Source organism: Salmo salar, chromosome ssa06 (genome assembly GCF_905237065.1).
Source record: "Salmo salar chromosome ssa06, Ssal_v3.1, whole genome shotgun sequence".
Lineage (NCBI taxonomy): Eukaryota > Metazoa > Chordata > Actinopteri > Salmoniformes > Salmonidae > Salmo > Salmo salar.
In genome coordinates this window covers 33,464,175-33,488,377 of record NC_059447.1, presented here as the reverse complement: position 1 = coordinate 33,488,377, position 24,203 = coordinate 33,464,175, and the positions used below count along the sequence as shown (strand labels likewise).

Genomic DNA, 24,203 nt, shown 5'->3' with positions numbered 1-24,203 from the left:
GGACGACGCATCATGGAGTGCCTGGACACAGCCCTTAGCCGTGGTATATTGGCCATATACCACAAACCCTCGAGGTGCCTTATTGCTATTATAAACTGATTACCAACGTAATTAGAGCAGTAAAAATGAATGTTTTGTCATACTTGTGGTATAGGGTCTGATATACCACTGCTGTCAGCCAATCAGCATTCAGGGCTTGACCCACCCAGTTTATAATGTGTAATTATTCATGTTTTCTCATAGAAAAACATAGAAGCTCAGAAGTATGGGTCAGGGACAAGGGCAAAATAGTGAAATGTAGGTATAAAATGCATCTGAAAAGTAGCTAAAATACTTGATAGAAATGTGTTTAAAAAATCTGGGGTGATTGTAGTGTTAACTTAACAAATAAAGAATTAAAACATGTATTAATAAAATCCCCCCAAAATACCCGAGGACATAGTGCTGCAGAATCACCCTGTTACATCATATTGGGAGAAGTGGTACCATTTTCAACCACTGAGGAATCTGCTATTCCTCATCTGCTGTGATGATGAATGGATGTGAGACTTTATGTCCATTTATAAGACAAGCGTGTGTAATAGTGTTAGCAGTCTAAAACTTTAATGTTTTTTTGGCATACTCGCCTTGCGTCTATAATTCACTTTCTACAACTCCAGCTCTAAACACAGTGATAAACCAGTAGGCTAGGGAGGGGCAAAGACTGGTGGGGACGTTGCTTGGCGACAAGAGCTCCCATGCTTGTCAACAGCTATCTGTTACGCTAGCTGGTTAGCATATATTTCTCGATTAGAAAAACATGTATCTTGTCTGATTATCTGAGCGCTGTTACTGTGCTTTCGTGACGACTAACTCCATTGGCCATGGTAAGTGTTTGCTTTACTGTATGCAGCTACGCTAACATTAACGTACTGTTAGCTAGCTAGCTATTGAACCGTTTCTTAGTAGTCCATGCAATTTAGCATTAACGTTAGGTTAACTACCACACGAAGAAGTCTGTAAACATTTCCGTGCTGGATGATTATTATATTTTGTTGTTGTTGCAGAAATCTAACGTTACCTAGCACGCCAGCCTGGTCTCATAGACTAGACCGTAAAATACGTAACAGTACACTTAAATCCGGGATACTGAAATTAATATATTATGTTTGGTATGGTATGGTTACAAGACAGATGGTTACTTAGGTTGTATGGTTACATAGTGTATGTTTAGCAAATTCATAACATATCATACGAAATGGGTGATGGACATCCTCAAATTCATACATTTTATACGAAACATATAATTCTAAATGGGGTGTCTCGGATTTACATAGAGAATAATACGAAATGCTTTGAGACCAGGTTGCAGCCCAGCCACAGGTTTGAGACAAGTAACTAGTTGAATGGGCCCTTAGTAATTATGGCTGTTGTGGACAGAACCGGCTGTGGAGTTCTATATCATTTTCATATTCATTCTCTCAGATTCTGTCCAGAGTAAAGCCAGCAGCTGTTGGTGGGGAGATCCCAGTAAATAAGAAGATAAAAGAAAAAAAGTCACTGCTTGTGGAGGACTTCCTAATTCAAAGAGACTATCTGGGGGCCATTACATTGTTGGAGGTATAAATGCCACTCTGGCTGCATGCATCCTGAAGTGTGACATATAGGTTTATAGAGCTGTTATAACTTTGAACAATGCAGTGCTTACATTACTGTCTGCGAAATATGATGCTCATCCTATCAATATGGTTCAATTTGCTCAGTTTCAGCGCAATGTTGGCGAGCGAGGGGAGGATGCAGACCTGTGGTTGGCCTACTGTGCTTTCCACCTTGGTGACTACAAGAGAGCCATGGAGGTTTGAAAACCTTTATTGAATTTAGTAACATTGGTTTGGATGTGTGAAAGTATTTTCCTGTTTTTGTGAGACATGATCTAATACCTATGTGTTCCTTCCTCAGGAATACAAGGCCCTGACAGACAAACCAGACTGCCGCCCGGATGTGTGGGTCTACCTGGCCTGTACTCTCTTCTTCCTGGGGCTTTACAAAGAAGCAGAGGAGGCTTCACGCAAGGGTACCTCATCCACCTTGTTCCCCATTCTCACATTTTGTTGCTTTATTACAAAAGGTGATATTAAAAATTAAAGACCTTTTCTCCCTTACCTTACGTGCTTTCTCTACCTCTTTCAGCCCCTAAATGCCAGCTGCAGAATCGACTACTGTTCCACTTGGCTCACAAGGTCAGCTTTCGCCCTTATCGCTAACTCATTCATTCAGTGCTATGGTACCAAACAACTTATATAACAGAATTAGTTCTGTTATACCCTTATTTCTGGTCTATTTCTTTTTTTTCCAGTTCAATGATGAGAAGCAGCTGATGGGTTTCCACCAGGAGTTGGAGGATGTGACAGAGGACCAGCTCAGCCTGGCCTCCATCCACTACATGCGCTCCCACTACCAGGAGGCCATCGACATCTACAAACGCATCCTGCTGCAGAACAGGTGACAGGCAACAGAATGCACCACAGAGTGACAGAGACACCGGGCAACACTCCAAATGTAATCCTGACACATATATGGGAGTAGCGGCACAGACTGAGATGAGGAGAGGGGGAGTTAGAGAGTGAGTGGAGGGAGGGAGAGTGATAGTTTCCCTGTGTTGAGACAGAGAGAAGATAACGGAGACTGGAGAGGAGGATAGTGACTGCTTATGCAGGTGAGAGGGTGGGAAAGAGCGATTCATTGTACCTACTGTGAGTCGGGGGAGCTCATGCTGTGTTCATACTGTGTCTGCTGCAGAGACTTCCTGGCCCTGAATGTGTATGTGGCTCTGTGCTACTACAAGCTGGACTACTACGATGTGTCCCAGGAGGTGCTGGCTGTTTACCTGCAGAGCGTCCCAGACTCCACCATCGCTCTCAACCTCAAGGCCTGCAACCACTTCAGGCTCTACAACGGAAAAGCAGCAGAGGTAACGCAACTTGACAAGCGAGTCCTGAGCAAATCATTCTCAGAATTATACCTTGTTTGTCTGAATGTTGCTTTGTTAAAGTTTGTAAGGCTTCAGTCAGTGACTCAGCAATGTACAACATTGTAGTATTAAACAACTAAAATCACACTTTCCTTCTCTCAGACTGAGCTGAAAAACCTGATAGATATCTCCTCCAGCTCCTTTGAGTTTGCCAAGGAGTTAATCCGACACAACCTGGTGAGAGACATGATTTATCAGCCTAGGGAACATAGCAGTTTTGCACCTCACGTGTGTAACAGCATGCAAGCAAATTACCCTTTTGATTCTTTCTCTGGTGTTCAGGTGGTGTTTCGTAGCGGGGAGGGGGCCTTGCAAGTGCTGCCTGCACTGATTGATGTCATTACTGAGGCTCGTCTCAATCTGGTCATCTACTACCTTAGACAAGGTGGGCCGCCACTTTTATCACTGACTAGCCAATCTAATGATAACTGATTGATAACTAAGTGTTTTTTCTTTTTTTACTGTTAATATATGGATAGTAGTTGTATTTTTCTATCTCTCTCAGATGATGTCCAGGAGTCCTACCAGCTCATCAAAGACTTAGAACCCACCACACCACAGGTTAATTCCTCTATTTCCATTCACCATTTCCAGATTTCACTCCCTCCCTTTTTATTTTTTCATCCCGCCTATCATTCGTCTCCTGCCCCTCAGCTATTTTAGGGTCCAGTAATCTTACCCTCTCTTCCCTGCTCTCCCTTTTCCTCTTCCTCCTTCTACAAGGATAGTGTAGTTTGCGGTGTAGTTCTGCGTTTGCAGGGTAGTCATTTGTGGTAGGCGTTTGTGTATTAACCTCCCCCTTTCTCTCTCTCTCTCTCTCTTTCTTTCTCAGGTTCAGGGCAGTGTTAGTCTTAATGTACATCAGCGTACAGTAAGTGTGTGTGTGCAGCCAGCTCTCTCTCGCCATCTCCCCCTCTTTCCCTATCCTCCTCCTCTCTTTGCCAGGGTTAGTGCAGCCCTAGCCATGAACTCAATGGATTGTGGTGTATGGTAAGTGCATATGTGCTGTAACCTCTCCTTGCCTTTTTTTCAGGAGTACATCTTGAAGGGGGTTGTGAATGCTGCACTCGGACAGGAGATGGGGTCGGTGAGTACCAGAGATACATTTAGATACTACACTGAACAAAAATATAAGCACAACATGTAAAGTGTTGTTCCCTTGTTTCATGAGCTTTCTGTGCACAAATGTGTTTACATCTTAGTGAGCATTTCTCCTTTGCCAAGATAATCCATCTACCTGACAGGTGTGGCATATCAAGAAGCTGATTCATTTAAACAGCATGCTCAATGACACAGGTGCACTTTGGGCTGAGGACAATGAAAGGCCAATCTAAAATGTACAGTTTTGTCACACAACACAATGCCACAGATTTCTCAAGTTTTGAGGGAGCGTGTAATTGGCATGCTGACTGCAGAAATGTCCACGAGTTGTTGCCAGAGAATTGAATGTTTATTTCTCGATCATAAACCGCTGCCAACGTCGTTTTAGAGAATTTGGCAGTACGTCCAACTGGCCTCACAACTGCAGACCACGTGTACGGCGTCACGTGGGCGAATGGTTTGCTGATGTCAACGTTGTGAACAGAGTGCCCCATGGTGGCGGTGGGGTTATGGTAAGGACAGGCATAAGCTGATGAACACAATTGCATTTTATTGATGGTAATTTGAATGCACAGAGATACCGTGACAAGATCCTGAGGCTCATTGTTGTGCCATTCATCGGCCGCCAACACTTCATGTTTCAGCATGATAATGCCCGGCCCCATGTCACAAGTATCTGTGCACAATCCCTAGAAGCTGAAAATGTCCCAGTTCTTCCATGGCCTGCATAGTCACCAGACATGTCACCCATTGAGCATGTTTGGGATGCTCTGAATTGATGTGTAGGACAGCGTGTTCCAGTTCCCACCAATATCCAGCAACTTCGCATAGCCATTGAAGATGAGTGAGAACATTCCACAGGCCACAATCAACAGCCAGATCAACTCTATGCGAATGAGATGTGTAGCGCTGCATGATGCAAATAGTGGTCACACCAGATAATGACTGGTTTTCTGATCCATGCCCCAACCTTTTTTGAAGGTACCTGTGACACAGATGCATATCTGTATTTATTTCAATTGACTGATTTCCTTATATGAACTGTAAAATCCTGAAATTGTTGCGTTTTATATTTTTGTTCAGTGTATATATAACTATAGATTCATGTACAGTATATCTATAGTTCTGCCTTGATACCCGCCCTGATTTTGTTTGTGTGATATTATCATGTTATTTTTCCATTACAGAGAGATCATCTGAAGATTGCTCAGCAGTTTTTCCAGCTGGTTGGTGGCTCAGCTAGCGAATGTGGTGAGTGCTCCTCCAGATATTTAAAATACTGACTAGAGTGACATTTTTTGTACTGCACTAATTCAATGGTAAATACGTTTTTACACTGGTGCTTTCTTTAACAATTCCTTTCCCTGTGTCTTAGACACCATCCCTGGCAGACAGTGCATGGCTTCTTGTTTCTTTCTGCTCAGGCAGTTTGAGGATGTGCTCATCTACCTCAACTCTGTCAAGGTAAGCACAGCGTAATACCCTGACACACATTTGTGTCCACATTGATAATTATAGAACATCAATATTCTTTCTTCAATGGATTCTAAATACTCTGAACTCTCATTGCTCACAGAGTTACTTCTACAACGATGACGCCTTCAACTTCAACTATGCACAGGCCAAAGCTGCTGTTGGCAACTACAGGGAGGCAGAGGAGGTAAAACCTTGACATGTACTTTTGGGATTATTTGATGTCGTTTTGTTAGCTTTTTCACTGATACGAATGTATGTGTTTTATTGTCTGTTAAAAGTGTGTGCTTTCTCTTTGTCTCCCAGATCTTCCTGTTGATTCAAAATGACAAGAACAAGAGTGACTATGTGTACCTGAGCTGGCTGGCACGCTGCTGTATGTTCTCCTTCTCATTAAACGATGTAAACATTTGCTGGTATAACACTGTGTGGTTGTTCTATTGTTGTCAATGAACCCTGTTGTCCTATTTTAGACATTATGAACCAGAAGGCCCGTCTGGCCTGGGAGCTCTACATGAAGATGGAGACCTCAGCAGAGTCCTTCAGCCTCCTGCAGCTCATAGCCAACGATTGCTACAAGGTTACTCTCCTTTATTAATTCCAAAATCACTCAACTTCCTAAAAGTTTAATTTCCCCATCAGGACAGAAGTTATTTCATTCTGAGAGCACTTGCGCCAGTGGTGGGAAAAAGTACCCAATTGTCATACTTGAGTAAAAGTAAAGATGCCTTAATAGAAAATGACTCAAGTAAAAGTGAAAGTCACACTGTAAAATACTACTTGAGTAAAAGTCTAGAAGTATTTGGTTTTAAATATTCTTAAGTATTAAAAGTAAATGTCATTTCTAAAAAAGACTTAAGTATCAAAAGTACAAGTATAAAGAATTTCATATTCCTTATATTAAGCAAAGCATACGGACACCTTTTCTAGATTTTTTTATTTATTTACAGATAACCAGGGGCACACTCCAACATTCAGACATCATTTACAAATGAAGCATGTATTTATTGAGTCCACCAGATCAGAGGCAGTAGGCATGACCAGGGATGTTCTCTTGATAAGTATATGAATTCAAAATGTAACGAGTACTTTTGGGTGTCAGAGAAAATGTATGGAGTAAAAAGTACATCATTTTCTTTAGCAATGTAGTAAAGTAAAAGTAGTCAAAAATATAAATACTAAAGTACAGATACCCCCAAAAACTACTTAAATAGTATTTTTACTTAAGTACTTTACACCACTGATTTGCACCATGTGCAACTCTTCTCTCTCTCATCTACAGATGGGCCAGTTCTACTACTCAGCAAAGGCATTTGATGTCTTGGAGAGATTGGACCCCAACCCTGAGTACTGGGAGGGCAAAAGGGGAGCCTGTGTGGGTATCTTTCAGCTAATTTTGGCAAGCAGAGAACCCAGGTAGGTACCATGTCTACCATAGCAATCTATTGGATTGATATAGGATCATGAATGTCACCACTTTGTATAGCGTTGAAATAATCTGTCCTCAGCTCAGTGACCTAACAATTTTTTTTTACATGATGGGCTGTATTTTGCATTGCTGAAGTCTAACAATGTGAGTGTTTATGTTACCATAATGTGCTCAATTGTGTGTATTTTACAGGGAGGCTTTGAGGGAAGTGCTGCCCTTGCTGAGGAACACTGGGAATCCTCAGGTGGAATACATCATCAGGATTCTGAAGAAATGGGCCAAGGACAACAGGGTTTCTCTGTGATGTTATCATTCCTTACTTAAGAATGCATAGCCTATATGAAGAAAAGGGCCCTTTGGGCAAACTGACAGTCAAATGCAAAAATTCACCATAAGTGCCAGTTTGTTCATTATTCATTAATCTCTTTCCTGTTTGTTATTTTGCTAGTACATTGTATTGGTGTCGTTTTTCTGCACATTTATTCTGTACATATTTTCCTATGTGAATAAATATTTAAATCTTATACCACATCTGTGCTTTTACTATCTCTGGCCTTGACATTACGTTTTAGAGCACATAAAGACCAGTCCTTATCATGCATACAGAAATATATAACACTACAATTTGTTGGTTTCAATGCATATTTTCTCATGAAGGGTAGTCCTGTGTTTCGGTGCGTTCAGTCCAGATAAGTGTTCAAGGATCCTCGTCAAAACATCCCGCGTGCCAGAGTCAGGGAACAATCGATTCTCCATATTCGCGCTAGTATGCAAAGTAGGCGGTTCTTGAGGGGCGTTCTCGCTCTATGATTGGTCAAAGACTGCTCCCCGACTTTTCTGTTTCCGCTTTCTTTTCGTACGCACGCCCAGTTACTACTCTCACTGAATAATGATAATAATGGTCAAGATGGCTACTTCAGATGCCTCCTTGCGGTAGCTACCGAACAATTTCATGGAAACAACTAAAACTACTCTTCCTCGTGATTTAAAGGCCCCGGAGCTAACCTGGGAGTCGCAGAAGATACCACTGTGTGGGTTAAGGCATTTTATTACCTGATATAGCTAGATGGTAAACTAACGTTAGTTGTCGAACATTCCCAATTTTAGATAGCAAGCTACAGTAACGTTAGTTCAGTGAAGTCTCGTCCTCCCTTGTGTGTTCGTACCGAGGGGCTCTGTGACGGTCAGCATCAAATGGCCGAACCGAGAAAAGTACCGTTTGTCACAATCTCTTCTTTTAACAACAATGCACCGCCTTCGGAATCCAAGAAACGCCGCCGGGAAGATGAGGCCGAAATCAGTTTGGAGGAAGATGGAGGGGGTGGAAGTGCAGCAACCAGGCCAGGAGGTGGTACTGGTGCTAGTCCATTCGGTATCGTGAAAGCCGGTGACGGGGATCCAGCGGAAACAAAACGTGTAACAGTGCGCTTGAACCTCTCCTTGCCCGAACCCAGCGAACGGGGATCTGCTGAATTCAACTACAGTGAACTTGTTCAATCTACTCAGGTAAAGACGTGAAATCAGTCAAGGCTACAAGTGATAACACAGCAGGCTGGGCCGGTGAACGCGTAGGCAGCTTGAAGTGTAAGCTCTCGAGGCTATGGTGCTGTTGTCAACAAGAGCGATGTTGGCCAACTGTAGCTACAGTATTCTTAGATATGATGTAAGCATGCCAACTTCATGTAGGCTATAACGTTCTAATTTTCATATGAATGTTTATATTACCGTTATATAAATCATATAATATGGTAATGACATCTATTTCCCATCTTGCTGGAGGTACAACTTTTAAGATGACATTTTAAGCTACTAAGAATCCACAGTTGAACCCATTTTACCTACTCTCATTTCCTGACATGCCTGATTGTCTCTTGAAGGTGAAGAAGCCTCCTGCTCCAGGACCTCCTGAAGGCCTGACGCCAGCCCTGGACCCCAACGACCCCTTTGCAGACGACGAGAAGGAGAGAAGAGAAGTAGAGGCGATTGCCAAGAAATTTGAGAGCAAATATGTAGGTTCCTTTACTTTGTGGGGGAAACAAATAGGTCTACACAGATCAAATAGATTGAATTACTTTCATTTGCCTTGTATATTTTCACCTAGCCAACTGTAGTTTTTTGTTTCCTCTAGTCACAGGCCAATACAGGGAAAAAGAAGCGGAAGGACAGGCTGCAGGATCTCATCGACATTGGTTTTGGCTACGATGAGACTGACCCATTCATTGATAACTCTGAGGCTGTAAGTACCCTCTGTCTGCTCATATACTGTAGAATCCTTCCTTTGTGAACAGACTCATGTAAACAAGCTTTAACATATTTACACTTTACCCCTAGCTCCTGTATCATAGATCCTTTTTCATTAACACATTGCATTCCTCTCCCCCATACTTGCTTATTAGTTTCTCTGCTGTTTGTAACCTGTTATACCATGGCATTGTTGAATAGTCTTTCCTGATTGGCTTGACGGGCATTCTAGAGCGGACATTATTTCCCTATAATGCACGGTATATCAGCACAGTAGAATTCAATAGCTACAGTTCATTCTTACATGTTCTATGTTTGAGCTGTATTTGAAAGCAAAAGTTGAGTTGAGAACATTATTGGCATTGTTGAATTTCATTTTCATAATAGCAAGCTGTTTGTTTGGTTACCAAGGCAATTACTGTAGCTACTATATCTACTAAACTTGCTAGCTACTTCAGTGGATGTTGAATGAATTTCTATCTGTAAATTTGTTAAATTATAGCCATGGTATAAAAGGGAAAATCAACTCGGAAAATAATGCAACTCCATGGAAGGTTAGTTCCACTCCGCTAGCGTGTAGTCGAACACACCTTCCATGTTGTTTATTATTTTCCAGAGAATACATAGCCCCTTGTTGATTATCCCTTAGCTACTTTCTTTCCCTCAGTATGATGAGCTGGTGCCAGCCTCCCTCAACACTAAGCTGGGAGGGTTCTACATCAACACTGGCACCCTGCAGTTCAGAGCAGCCTCCGAGTCAGAGGGAGAGGACTTCAAGGTGGGTTACACACACACACACACACACCTTTTCAATATGTGAACAAATGTTATTCAGTGTTAAACTCTATTTCTGTATCATGTGACAAGCTCAGTGTTTGTTCCTCCTGTCTGTAGAAGTTGAAAGATGGTGAGGAGCGTGTGATAAAGAAGAGAATGAAAAAGCAAGATGTTAGTAACATGGATGAGAAAAAGCCCAGGAAGATCAGGATGCCAAAGCAAGGGTGAGCAATGTTCTACATCTGTTGTGCCACTTCTGAAGTTAACTGATGTATAAGCTCATATCCGATGTATGAACTTTGACTTGAGCCGTGTGCTTCATAGTTATGCTATATGTCTATGGTATGTAGCAACTCAATGGTCCGATGTTATCTTCCAGAGCGTCTGGCCTGAATGTCCACCGGCCAGAGAAGAAGAAGAGGAAGAAGTTGATGAAGGACTCTCTGAATCTGGCCGCCATGCTCCGCCGCTTCACGCGGGAGAAGGAGGAGAACCGCAAGAAGAACCCCGGCCTGCCCCGTGGCCAGCACAACACCAACAGTGCCCTGCTCAACGCCCACCCTAAACCCAACGACATCAGCATGGCCGACCTGGCCAACGACCCTGCCATGATGTCACTGCTGGGCTCAGCCAATAACAACGACATGCTGCAGGACATGATGGGCGACCTGGACTTTGGGCTGCTGGACTCTCCTCAGCCCTCCAGCCCTGCGCAGGGGGAGAACGGTGCTCCGGGTAGGGTCCAGGGTAGGGTCCAGGGGGTACAAGGTCTCCTGCCCCCTCCTCCTCTGCCTAATGGACTGCCTGCCCCTCTCAGTAAGCGCATTGAGGACCTCCGAGTGGTAAGTGACTGACATCTTCAATCAAATCCAGCTGCAGATATATTTAATATTTAGATATTTTAGGTCTTAAGTCAGTTTCTTTATTTGATTTGTAGGGTCTAAAGGCCCTCACTGCTCGTTGAAAACGTTCAAGCACATTACATGTAGTGCATTGATCCCCCCCCCCCCTTAAAAACGAAAAGTGATGATTGTCACCATTTTGATATTTCCTTCCATAAAGAGACCTGAGTAACATATGCATTCTCTCAGGGGCACAAGTAGGAGTGAGAAGTAGAGGTTGCTGTGGCAACAAGAGAGCAGTGATGTTCTTTGAGGGAGATGATGAGGGGAAAACAAGTGCCAACTCTCTCTGACAGAACAGTGACGGGAAAGGGCAAGAGGGGAATATCTGGAAGAGGAGAGAAAGGTAGTGGAGGCAGGGAGGAGAGGAGGCCAAGAGCGAGAGGTACTGTAACGAAGGGACTCAAAAAGAAAAGCTTAGACGACAAGGTGAGGCTTAGAGGAGTGAAAGGGCAGGTGATTGATTGATTTGCATTACATTTCAGTGTCCATTTGAGCATAATATGTTTTGTTTTGGAGAATCTCTGAAATTGAATTATTCTCCCAACGAACAGGCTTCTCATCAGTTTGATCAAGAGGGCAGGAAAAAGTTCTTCACGCTGGACATGAACAACATCCTACTGGAGTGAGTCTCTGCTCTGAGCTCTTTACAACAGTACAAACCCTCTTTCCTCCCCTGACCGTCTCTCTGCATGTGTTAGTCTGTGTTTATCTCAATGTCTAACCCTCTTCCTCTGTGTGTTGGTCAGTATTGAGTTGCAGGTCCAGGAGCAGCCGGCAGCAGTGCGCTCTTCAGTCTACTCCCATCTAGAGGCCTTTGTGCCCTGCAACAAGGAGGCTCTGCTCAAACGCCTAAAGAAGCTCAGCCTCAATATCCAGGTGTGTGTTTGTTTGACATTTTATGTGTATGTTTATGTGTGCACATAATATGCCTGTTCTTGTCTTCTATCTAATTGTAGATTGTTTGTTAACGGAGTGTGTGGCGTAAGTGTCATCTGGTGTGCGTGGTTGTAACCTTTTCCATCTTCTGTCATCCAGGATGACCGTCTGCGTGCCCCGCTACTGAAGCTGAAGCTGGCTGTGTGCAGCGTGATGCCAGAGCAGATCGCCAGATACAACATGGACTGCATCGCCAAAGTGGCCAAGTAAGGCCTTCTCTGTCTCCTTTCTTCTCCTGCATTCTGTTCACCTCTTATTTCCTCTCATACCTCTCCTTTTGTCCCATGCTGTCTATTTTTCCACTCCTCGTCCAATATTCTCTCTGGGTTGTGTATTTACAGGCAGCAGTCAGAAGAAGGGGAAAAGAACGGATCAGAAGAGGAGGATGAGGAGAAGCCTGGGAAGAGAGTGATGGGACCTCGCAAAAAGTTTGTCTGGGATGAGAAGCTCAGGTGAGCTCTCATTTGTTAATTTAACGTCATACAATTATGTTATACAGGTGTTTTGGTTTAGTGTAGTGATGGGACGTTCGGCTCTTTTTACTGACGCCGATCTTTTCGACTCGTTCAGTCAAATGAATCAATCTTTCGACTCATTTTGTTCATTTGAGTCAGTAATGCCCAGAGCATGCAGGACCCCGGGGAACGATAACTAAAAACTAGAAATAGTCATAATTCTACAAGCCTCTCGTTCATAGGTCGTTCACCATAAGGGGCTTGTTGGAGATGTCGTTTGTGACAGACCTGTAAAATGGTGCTTTAAACAATGTATATTTGTTGATTGCTAGGCGTACAAATACGATTATTTCTTGGTACATTTGAAACAAAGTCTAGTTGTGGCCGCAACCGGACAGGATTGTGAACGACTCTTGGCGGAATGCGATGCTTGAGTGGTGTGAGGGTGATGATAAGCACAATATCGTTTGCAGTTCATGATGATTCGAGTTTGTTGAGCAGAAGCTGTGTATCTTTTGGTTCTACAAAGCTGTGTCCATCATAGCATTTATTCTTGCACCATGCAATCATTAATTAGTTCTAAACATGTCTTTTTTCTTTTCTATGCTGCCTGCAGCATGATCTATTTTACCTGCGCTCATATGACGAACAGTTGTTGGTCGGAGCACATCTCCGGAGTGACTGAAGGAGTGCGTATCAATCCTGCTGTAGAACTAAATGCAGCCAGCAAGTCAAACGAATGACTAAAATTAACGAGTCGCCCAGAAAGCGAATCATGACTCTCGAGTCAGTAAAAAGAGTTGTCCAAAAAGAATGAGTCATTCGCCAAAAGTGGAGCTGAAATTGTAATGCATAGTTGGTGGAACGTGTGTTGGTCTGTAGGGTGTTGCTGTGTAACCTGGTGAGGGTGAAGCTGGGATGCTATGAGCTGGAGGGCCAGAGCTCCCAGTCTCCAGAGGACTATCTCAAGGCCTTCATGGAGACTGAGGTGAAACCACTGTGGCCCAAGGGCTGGATGCAGGGCAGGTCAGTGTGTGCGTTTTCATAAAAGTATACAATTTGACCATTTTAACCTAGTTTGCATTTCACCACATCACATGGGGCGGCAGGTAGCCTAGTGGTTAGAGCTTTGGGCCAGTAACCAAAAGGTTGCTGGATCAAATCCATGAGCTGACAAGGTAAAAATCTGTCGTTCTGCCCCTGAACAAGGCAGAACTGTTGCCTGGTAGGCCGTCATTGTAAATAAGAATTTGACTGACTTGCCTGGTTAAATAAAGGTTAAAAAAAAATACATTTAAAAAAATCTCTCCACGTTCCTCTCCTCCTCAGGATGCTATTCAAAGAGAGCCTCATGGTTCATTGTCATCTCACTGGCAATCCGTGAGTCATTACTTTGATATACTTTACTTAAATATAGTGATTTTTAAAATAAGTAAAGGTTAACACTGGTGTTCTTAATTATGCACTCTTTTTCCTTTTGATTTCACTGTTATCCAGAGCCAAGAAAAAGATGGTTCCTACTCCCAAGTCTAAACCCAAGGTTAGTGTTTTGCAGTCTGATGCATTACGTGCATGATTGTCATTTCAATACCATTGTTTGAATAGATTTAGATCACACTAATTGTTTGCTCTTTCTATCTCCTATGCTGTTTGGTGATCCAGGAGGGTAGTTGGGTCCAGAGATCCACCCCCTCAGTTGGTGCGACCCCCTCCCCTGCAGCCCCAGTGGCCTGCCGGCCCTCCCAGTCCCCCGCTGAGACCATCTGTCTGCTGGACTCCCTGGATGAAGAGCTGACCGCCCCCGCCCTGGACTCCATCTCCCAGGCCCTGGCCCTCCTCAGCAACGCAGCCAAGGGCCTGATCCAAGGGGACAGTCCCCCCTCCCCTGATAGGCCCAAGACTGCCCCGTCCTCCCTCCACGCCTCACCTCTCCTCCAGAAGCACAAGAAGAGCACCATCAACACACCCAGCTCCAACACACCTCTCTACGTCTCTACCTCCTCCTCCTCTCTCTCTCGGCCTCCCACGGTCTCCCCTTCTCTGTCCTCAGCGAGGAGCGAGGGGTTGGGGTCGATGAAGGGTGGAGGTGCCCTGGCTCAGGCTCACAGACAATCAGTGCAGAGCACTCAGAAGCTTGCTGGGACGGCCCTGAGTAAAGCCAACGCTCCCGGCTCTCACTCCCAGCCTAAGCCGCGGCCGCCCCCCAATCAGAAGGGCTTTGGCAGCAATAATACTAAAGCCAACAGCGGTGACACCCCCCTCTCCTCCCCCTCTCCCTCCTTCTCCCACTCTCTCTCAGGAGCCCAAGCTCAGCAGCAGTCCAACTTCATCACCCCCATGCAGGCCACTCTCACCAAGTCCTCCCACAGCAGCACCTCACCCATCATCAAACTCACCCCTCGCCTCCCCAACCCCTTAACGCCCACCACCTTCTCCTCACCCTCCCCCAATCCCAGGCCTCAGGCAGCTTCCAGTATGCACCAGTACTCCTCCAAAAGCCCAGCAGGGTTCCGCCCACCTTTCTCAGGTGCTCCGGGAGGGCCAGCCAAACTGGTCCAGGGCAGCTACACCCCTCCAGGAGGGCAGAAGACCCCCTCTCAGATCATCAGCAGCAGCGCCAACACCAGCCTTACCAACACCTCATCCATCAGCAAGCATTCGGGATCCAGTCCCTCCCCTACCACAGCCTCGGCCAATCAGCGACAAAGGCTGGCAGGTGGAACCATTCAGGGGGCTAAGCCTATTAAATCTGTCTCCACACAGTCTGTCTCTTCTCAGTTGCCACAGGTAAGTGAGAAGTAAGAGATGGTAGCTGGGTGGGACAAGGTCATGGTGCAGCAAATGTTCAAAATTTGTTTATCGTCTACTGTGTGGTTTGTGTTGTCTGTGTATTTATGTATTTTATCTCTTATGTTTTGTATATGTTGTCTGTTGGTCTGGGTCTATATTTCTAATTAAAAATTGGGTGGTTCAAGCCCTGAATGCTGAAAGCTGTGGTATATCAGACCGTATACCACGAGAATGACAAAACATTTATTTTTACTGCTCTAATTACGTTGGTAACCAGTTTATAATAGCTATAAGTCACCTCCAGGGGGTTATGCTATATTGCCAATATACCACGGCTAAGGGCTGTATCCAGGCACTCCGCGTTATGTCGTGCATAAGAACAGCCCGTAGCCGTGGTATATTGGCCATATACCACACCCCTCCCCCGGGCCTTATTGCTTAAGAATATGCCTTTGTTCTCCAGGTGTCCTCAGCCAGCAGCAGTCTTCTTGGCTCTGCTCCATCTCTCCCACTGGGCTTTGGGATGTTGGGGGGGCTGGTTCCCGTCTCCCTGCCCTTCCCGTTTCCTTCACTCTTAAACCTGCCCCCATTAGTGGGCACAGCTGGCTCCAGCACCGGGGCCAGCGGCTCCTCAGCCAGCAACAGCTCAGCATTCTCCCTGACCCAGAGTGAGTGACACAGCCAGTCCACAGAAACATGAAAAAACGGAAAAATGTACAGTGCTTTCGGAAAGTATTCAGACCCCCTCACTTTTTCCACATTTTGTTACAATACAGCCTTAATCTACGCACAATACCCCATAATGAAAACAGGTTTTTAGAAATGTTTGCAAATGTATTAAAAATAAAAATAAACTTATTTACGTAAGTATTCAGACCCTTTGCTATGAGACTCAATTGATCTCAGGTGCATCCTGTTTCCCTTTAATTATCCTTGAGATGTTTCTACAACTTGATTGGAGTCCACCTGTGGTAAATTCAATTGAATGGACATGATTTGGAAAGGCACACACCTGTCTATATAAGGTCCCACAGTTGACAGTGCATGTCAGAGCCAAAACCAGGCCCTGAGGTCGAAGGAATTGTCCGTAGATTGTTTTGAGGCACAGATCTGGGGAAGGGTACCAAAAAATGTCTGCAGCATTGAAGGTCCCCAAGAACACAATGACCTCCATTCTTAAATGTAAGAAGTTTGGAACCACCAAGACTCTTCCTAGAGCTGGCCGCCCGGCCAAACTGAGCAATCGGGGGAGAAGGGCCTTGGTCGGGGAGGTGACCAAGAACCCGATGGTCACCGACAGAGCTCCAGAGTTGCTTTGTGGATATGGGAGAACCTTCCAGAAGGACAACCATCTCTGCAGCACTCCACCAATCAGGTCTTTATGGTAGAGTGCCCAGACGGAAGCCACTCAGTAAAAGGCACGACAGCCCACTTGGAGTATGCCAAAAGGCACCTAAAGCACCCTTTGGCCTGAATGTCAAGCGTCACATCTGGAGAAAACCAGGCACCACTCATCACCTGGCCAATACCATCCCTATGGGGAACCATGGTCGTGGCAGTGTCATACTGTGGGAATTTTTCAGCGGCAGGGACTGGGAGACTAGTCAGGATTGAGGGAAAGATGAACAGAGCAAAGTACAGAGAGATACATCATGAAAACCTACTCCAGAGTGCTCAGGACCTCAGACTGTAGCATCATACCCAAGAAGACTAAGCTGTAATCGCTGGCAGAGGTGCTTCAACAAAAATACTGAGTAACGGGTCTGAATACTTATTTAAATGTGACATTTCAGGTTTTTTTGCAAACATTTCTAAAAACCTGTATTTGCTTAATCATTATAAGGGGGGGTGATTTAATTAATTTTAGAATAAGGCTGTAACGTAGCAGAAGTTGAATGTAGAACAGCTGATCGAGATGGGGTTGCTTTAGTCTAGTCTGTGCGGATGTTGATGTCTGGGTATGTGTATAGTTTGTGTATTTTATGTTGTTGGACCATTGTGTTAAATCCCCATGCTGTGTCTGGAAGCCTGCAATGTTTTTCTCCATTGTCTGACATTCTCCCATATTGTTTTTTTGGTTCATCCCTCATTTCTCCCCTTCTCCCTCTGTGCCTCTTCTTTAAAATGTTATTCTTCCATTAATCTCCTGTGCTTTTACATCCATCTACTATTTGACCTGGCTCATCTCTTTTCCTTTCAACCCGTTTCTTCTGTCTTGCTTCCTATTCTTGTTTCGTCTCCACTGCCTTTCCGAGCTCACCATGCCCTTGACCTACACTCTCCTGTGTGTCTCCTCCTCCCTCCCATGTCCTCCTGTCTCTCCTCAGATCTGTTAAAGAGTCTCCAGTCAGGGTCTCAGGTTGCTCTGCCTCCTCACTTACAGCTCGCTTTCTCAGGTAAAATCTGCCCTTCCCTGTGACCCCGCTCTCTCCTCTCAGCCCGCTGTCACTTCAAATGTCCCTGAGAAGAAAAACAGACATCTTCCCTGTCTGACCCTCCATAGTCTCTGTGCATGCCTGCCGCTTTCGTCATGTCGGTGGTTGTCATTTGTGTTATGTTTAAATATTTGTTTTTGTTTCCTATCAATATTTCAAGAACTCTACTCTTCCCGTCCAGATGTCAATCAAACCCAAGGAGGGGATGTGAAGAGGAAGTCTCTTTGACCACGCCTGTTTGGAACACTGAGGACATCCACTATGATATGACAGCTATCAGGACAAATCAGGAACTAGGATGACTTTGAATGACTAACAGAAGCTGCCCAAACACAGGATGGGGCTGAAATGGGGAATTGGACCCTCTCGATAATCTTCCGGCTGTTACTTATTTTTTAAACAGCAATTTGATAATTGTTTTAATATTGTAAGGCTTAATGACAAGTTTGTTTTTGTCAACGTTTACAGAACAGACCTTTATCACTGTGGTCAGGGAGGGAGAATGAATGAGAGGTCTGCTTGTTGGTTTGTGTGTGAATGCACTATTTAGCATCAGTGTGCAAATTTGTTTGTGTAACCCTCCCTGATACCTGGGTTAGTGTGTCTATTTGATGGTGCTTTTTCAATGTAATTATCTAGACCTGTAAGAAATGATACTAAATGCGAATGTTGTTGAATTTGTTTAGGGACTGGAGCTGTATTTTTTTTTTTGCTGTACATAACTCCACAATTCAATAAAACAAGCCATGAACTATGCAGGATTATTAAAAAAATGGTATATTGGTGACTTTCTATGGTCATCAGCATGGGTAATTCTGTTCCCTCATGTCTTGTGCCTTCACTCACTTTCATGAAGTACTACACTGCATAACTTTTATAAAAATGGAAAACAAGCCAATAACATCCACATAGTAAAAAGTTAGTCAAAGTATATAAGAGTGGGCTGAACAAACCCCCCGTCTCAACATTGGCTCTTAAAATCCACAAATGGTCAGCGTTGCAAAGAAACACTTTACCATGCTACCTGGAGTCTGATTAATCAAAACGTTTATTTGATGGGTAACAAACCGGAGACACTACCTGACGGTTGCTTATCCAAAGCAGCCCAAAAGGTCAAATGAATCAACACAAGGCTGCACAACTTTCTGTGCCTCCACCAGACTGAGGTTGAAACAGCACAGAGGTTCTTTAGGGTTCTGGGTCCAGACAAAGCCAACACACCCAAGGCAAAACACACAGGTCAATGGGCGGTGCTTATAATTTAGCTGACATCAAATGCCATATCTCAAACAAACTCAGAAAATTACTCATGACTTAATCCAGGAGCTACAATCCTGACAGCATAACCCTTAAATAATCAAGCAGGACCAGTAATGTACTCCAATACAATCCCAAAAGCCTTTTTAACCCCACATCAAAATGCTATTGCCCCATACAGCACACAAGCTGACATTCATTTAAACCCAAAAAGAAAACTGGAAAAACAAGATTAAACATTAAAATAGGTGATCGCTTCTACAGCTGTAAAGAGTCTGGCAGTATGCAGAAGGTTTGATGGCTGTCCCAATCCCTGTTGGTTATTCTTTCTAAAGGTCCTCCAGAGTCTATTTGACCAGGGGCCTGGTTTTGTCATCATCACCACACTGATGGGCTTTATACTTTTTCACCTCTGCCATGTATTTTGTCCAGGCATCCCCCTTGCCCTCCATCTGGAAAACAGAATAAATAATTAGACAATGGCTTAGAGGACACAAGTGAAGACAATGTCATGACAAAACGATCAGGAAAAAATATTTCTTGCACCTCAGGATCCACTTTCTGTTTCTTCGCAACCATGCCAGTCTTGAGGGCCAATTTAGAGCCACCTCTGCGCTTCCCCACCTGGGTTAGGGGATAGAAGACTGAAACCGTTATACGAGCCCTTGCGGGTGGACTGCCAATGATGGAGACTACACAAGACGAGAGAACACAGAACAAGCCAATGTTATCACGGGAAACAGTCCTGAAGTCTTGAGTAGTTAATGAATGCTTTCCAATGTCTAGACCTGATGTGGATCTCAGGTTACTTGTTGGTGACACTGCAGTGCACCTCTTCAAGTGTGAATGTATCCCTCTATGGTGATGTAACTATTCACTAACGTGAGCTGTGTGTGGTGGATTTAAAAAAAAGTTTGTAATTTGTTAATTGAGACATTGCCATTGGCTACAATCTCTAGCTAACAACTGCCAAACCCCTTACAAAGCTGGTCACACTCGGAGTCTTCTTTTCCTGTGTCGACTGTCCTTCGTCAGCAGTACTTTTATCACCGCATCCTTGGTCCATTTCTTTTTTCCTTTTTTCTTCCTCCATTTTTTTCTTGAACATCTCCATAAAGCTTCCATCATTAGCAAATGTATTGGCCGCTGCTGCTTTGCTGACTCCCGGTGCAGGACTGTCTGGCGACCCCGGGCTGTTACTGCTCGAATCGCTGCTGTTTTGATGTCTTCTGTTGTATCCACGCTTCGGATCCATGTTAGCTTTTTTTTCACGTAAAAGGGTTCAGTTCCTTTAGGCCTTTCTGCAACTAGTGGTGTGCTCTCTGGTCGTTTTGTGTCAATAACACAAACTAAAGCCGGCTAGCTACTTGACAAAAAAATGCTATCGGTGACGGACTCCACCCGAACCCCAAACTAAGCAACAAACTTCGAGGCAAAGGCGCTAGCATACGAAGCCATCTAATTTAAAACGTGGAAATCCATAAATTAATCGGAGCGACACTTGTCCGCCTCCCAGCGTGCTAGCACGTCCTCGCGGCGAAAAAAACTCAGACTTGTTGTTGGAGGCTAGCTAACGTTAGCCCCGTCAGCGTTGTAGCTAACTAGCTATTCGAAAAATGTCAACTAGCTAATGACCAAACAATTGTGTCACGAGTAGCTAAACCATTGCAAAACACAAATCAACCACATTAGCTATATATAATAATATTTTTCTTCAAACGATTCTCAAAGTGAAGTATATTACTGATATATTGGCTGCATTTGTCCAGATGTGATCTTCTTTCACTTGTTATCGGCCATGTTGAATTTCGATTTATCATTTACGTCAGCACGTCAATCTTCTTATTCTATGGTATTATGGCGGTCCGCAAACATTCGTTAGAGGTGCATGCCGCCTCCTACTGTGTGGGCTGTGTCTTACTGTTCTGGAGTGTGAACTCATTACAGTTTGTGAAATAAAGGGGAGGATAAAGGGAAGAAAAATTGCCCTACGAACTAACTAACTTCACCCATTAAAACCTCCCTACTATTCCACTACTTGGCCCTATCTTTTTATTTAACCTTTTTTTCATCAGGGAGTCATACTTGGGGCTCCCGAGTGGCGCTGCGGTCTAAGACACTGCATCTCAGTGCTTGAGGCGTCAATACAGACACCGTGGTTCGTATCTAGGCTGTAACACAACCCACTGTGATTGGGTGGCGCACAATTGGCCCAGCGTTGGCAGGGTTTGGCTGGTGTAGGTCGTCACTGTAAATAAGATTTTCTTCTTAACTGACTTGCCTAGTTAAATAAAAGTTTAAGCAAAAATGGATCATTCGATAGAGATAATGTTAAAAGATTACATGGGAAATAGTCTCAGAAAAATATTGGCGTATGTCCACTTTTGGTAAAAGTACGGGGAATTGATTTACCCCTAACCAATAAAACTATAAATACTTATGGGATGCCCTCCGTCCTGGTAATACATTTTGAAACAAAACCTATAACCTGTCAAATAGAACCATTGAAATGTTGAACATGTAGAGATTTGTTTTTAAACTTAAGGCTATAATTTGTAGTCCCGATGGAGTTTGTTGATATTCCAAAGCTTGACGTTCTAAACCAATTCGTGAGTAGGTAAAACGGAGTGTCTGATTTCCTGTACGCCATCTCAGGCGCCAGACCTATTATGGACAGAGAGCGCCATCTACAGGGGACTGGTGGATAGTGCCAGGCATGTTTTTGTGAAAGTTATAATCAGAAAGAAATCTTGTCTCGAGAGCTACTTTAGAAAGTAAGCTCCCTCCAAATGTATAATTTCACTTCTGAAGTTGGCCGATGTAGTTTATAAATATTAATCTTAAAATAATAGACATTTAATGAGTCTGAAGCAAATTGTGAATATCCAACGGAGATTGGGCAACGGAGATTGGGTATAGTATATACAGTAAATGTTGGAGTGGATAAAAACACAAATGATTAAAGAGTGGAGGGAGGACAGTGGCCTCCCTGTTAACAGAAGTTATCATGTTTTGTTTTGTCTATAATTTAACACTTTTTGTTCACCTGGTAAAGTAATGTTAGACGGAGAGATTGTTGAGGGGAACAAGTATTTGAGTGGAAGAGAAATGTACTGGGTGATGGTGATTGAGAGGGCTTCTGAGTTAAAGTAAACAGATATGTAGAATAGTGAAAGTAACAAAGAAAGTGGGAAAGAAAGGAAATGGGGAGTTAATTGGAAAGAAAAATGGAAAATAAGAATTCAAAATTTGAATTGTTTGGACAGATTAAGATTTACAACATTTTTATTTTGTCCTTTAGGAGAGGATGGGGTGTCCCTATCTCTCCCTTTTAAAATTGTTCCATTATTGCAATAATTAATTGATATCAAATAAAGAATGATTGTTTGAAGAAATGACAAGTCTCTCTCACTTGACTAGAATTTCCACGACACTATGTACACGAAGAAGACAATCTTACTAGTCCTTCCACTCTCTATTGGTCTCGTCCTACTCACAGGGAGCATCTTAGCATCCCTTGCCCTGGATCCACCTTCATCTAATACTCTCTTCACTGCCTCAGCATACGACACCTTCTGTGCCACTCTGACCCTGGCAACCTTGACCTGCCTTTCTCTGAAATGAACACTTGTGTCTTCAGCAACATACAATAGGTACCCCTACAGCAGGGTTCCCCAACTGGCAGCCTGCGGGGGAATTTAGACACACAGCTTTTTCCACCAATACTACATACAGTGGGGGAAAAAAGTATTTGATCCCCTGCTGATTTTGTACGTTTGCCCACTGACAAAGAAAGGATCCGTCTATAATTTTAATGGTAGGTTTATTTGAACAGTGACAGACAGAATAACAACAAAAATATCCAGAAAAACACGTCAAACATTTTATAAATTCATTTGCATTTTAATGAGGGAAATAAGTGTTTGACCCCCTCTCAATCAGAAAGATTTCTGGCTCCCAGGTGTCTTTTATACAGGTAACGAGCTGAGATTAGGAGCACACTCTTAAAGGGAGTGCTCCTAACCGCAGCTTGTGACCTGTAAAAGAGACACTTGTCCACAGAAGCAATCAATCAATCAGATTCCAAACTCTCCACCATGGCCAAGACCAAAGAGCTCTCCAAGGATGTCAGGGACAAGATTGTAGACCTACACAAGGCTGGAATGGGCTACAAGACCATCGCCAAGCAGCTTGGTGAGAAGGTGACAACATTTGGTGCGATTATTCGCAAATGGAAGAAACACAAAAGAACTGTCAATATCCCTCTGCCTGGGGCTCCATGCAAGATCTCACCTCGTGGAGTTGCAATGATCATGAGAACGGTGAGGAATCAGCCCAGGACTACATGGGAGGATCTTGCCAATGATCTCAAGGCAGCTGGGACCATAGTCACCAAGAAAACAATTGGTAACACACTACGCCGTGAAGGACTGAAATCCTGCAGCGCCCGCAAGGTCCCCCTGCTCAAGAATACATATACATGCCCGTCTGAAGTTTGCCAATGAACATCTGAATGACTCAGAGGACAACTGGTGAAAGTGTTGTGGTCAGATGAGACCAAAATGGAGCTCTTTGGCATCAACTCAACTCGCCGTGTTTGGAGGAGGAGGAATGCTGCTTATGACCCCAAGAACACCATCTCCACCGTCAAACATGGAGGTGGAAACATTATGCTTTGGGGGTGTTTTTCTGCTAAGGGGACAGGACAACTTCACCGCATCAAAGGGACGATGGACGGGGCCATGTACCGTCAAATCTTGGGTGAGAACCTCCTTCCCTCAGCCAGAAAATGGGTCGTGGATGGGTATTCCAGCATGACAATGACCCAAAACACACGGCCAAGGCAACAAAGGAGTGGCTCAAGAAGAAGCACATTAAGGTCCTGGAGTGGCCTAGCCAGTCTCCAGACCTTAATCCCATAGAAAATCTGTGGAGGGAGCTGAAGGTTCGAGTTGCCAAATGTCAGCCTCAAAACCTTAATGACTTGGAGAAGATCTGCAAAGAGGAGTGGGACAAAATCCCTCCTGAGATGTGTGCAAACCTGGTGGCCAACTACAAGAAACGTCTGACCTCTGTGATTGCCAACAAGGGTTTTGCCACCAAGTACTAAGTCATGTTTTGCAGAGGGGTCAAATACTTATTTCCCTCATTAAAATGCAAATCATTTTATAACATTTTTGACATGCATTTTTCAGGATTTTTTTGTTGTTATTCTGTCTCTCACTGTTCAAATAAACCTACTATTAAAATTATAGACTGATCATTTCTTTGTAAGTGGGAAAACGTACAAAATCAGCAGGGGATCAAATACAGTGGGGGGAAAAAGTATTATTTTGTCTCATGCCCTCCTGCACACTTCTCACGTCTCCTTCCTACACACTGCTGCAACATGAC

At 43.9% G+C, this 24,203-nt stretch overlaps 3 protein-coding genes across 9 annotated transcripts; 2 read left to right on the top strand and 1 right to left on the bottom strand.

The window, feature by feature from the left end:
* The first annotated feature begins 455 nt into the window (after positions 1–455).
* LOC106607033 (intraflagellar transport protein 56) lies at positions 456–7,537 on the top strand. 4 transcript variants are annotated; one of them, XM_014203583.2, is made up of 20 exons: positions 456–866; positions 1,465–1,599; positions 1,743–1,835; positions 1,939–2,053; positions 2,170–2,219; positions 2,336–2,481; positions 2,648–2,695; positions 2,779–2,950; positions 3,113–3,187; positions 3,293–3,395; positions 3,516–3,571; positions 3,843–3,881; positions 4,044–4,097; positions 5,299–5,362; positions 5,487–5,575; positions 5,688–5,771; positions 5,891–5,960; positions 6,058–6,164; positions 6,867–7,000; positions 7,206–7,537. In XM_014203583.2, exons 1-20 carry the CDS (start codon positions 864–866, stop codon positions 7,315–7,317), a joined length of 1,749 nt encoding a protein of 582 aa, XP_014059058.1. In that variant the 5' UTR covers positions 456–863; the 3' UTR covers positions 7,318–7,537. The 4 variants fall into 4 exon arrangements, with proteins under 4 accessions (XP_014059058.1, XP_014059061.1, XP_014059060.1 ...); XM_014203586.2 differs by lacking the exon at positions 2,648–2,695 and having other exon boundaries at positions 457–866; XM_014203585.2 differs by lacking the exon at positions 3,843–3,881 and having other exon boundaries at positions 457–866.
* A 341-nt stretch (positions 7,538–7,878) lies between these two features.
* Positions 7,879–18,308, top strand: LOC106607034 (ubinuclein-2). Of its 4 annotated transcripts, none has more exons than XM_014203589.2 (17): positions 7,879–8,519; positions 8,891–9,022; positions 9,142–9,249; positions 9,922–10,032; positions 10,149–10,255; positions 10,411–10,873; positions 11,488–11,558; positions 11,683–11,812; positions 11,972–12,078; positions 12,214–12,324; positions 13,210–13,353; positions 13,657–13,707; positions 13,825–13,867; positions 13,990–15,114; positions 15,581–15,785; positions 17,445–17,513; positions 17,734–18,308. In XM_014203589.2, the coding sequence occupies exons 1-17, from the start codon at positions 8,208–8,210 to the stop codon at positions 17,778–17,780; spliced, it is 3,336 nt and encodes a 1,111-aa protein (XP_014059064.2). In that variant the 5' UTR covers positions 7,879–8,207; the 3' UTR covers positions 17,781–18,308. The 4 variants fall into 4 exon arrangements, with proteins under 4 accessions (XP_014059064.2, XP_014059063.2, XP_014059067.2 ...); XM_014203588.2 differs by having other exon boundaries at positions 17,713–18,308; XM_014203592.2 differs by lacking the exon at positions 17,445–17,513.
* Positions 18,309–18,582: 274 nt separating this feature from the next.
* LOC106607035 (telomerase RNA component interacting RNase) lies at positions 18,583–20,635 on the bottom strand. The gene is made up of 3 exons (XM_014203593.2): positions 19,792–20,635; positions 19,356–19,433; positions 18,583–19,261 (listed from the first exon to the last, which is right to left on the bottom strand). The coding sequence occupies exons 1-3, from the start codon at positions 20,062–20,064 to the stop codon at positions 19,157–19,159; spliced, it is 456 nt and encodes a 151-aa protein (XP_014059068.1). The 5' UTR covers positions 20,065–20,635; the 3' UTR covers positions 18,583–19,156.
* Between the last annotated feature and the right edge of the window lie 3,568 nt (positions 20,636–24,203).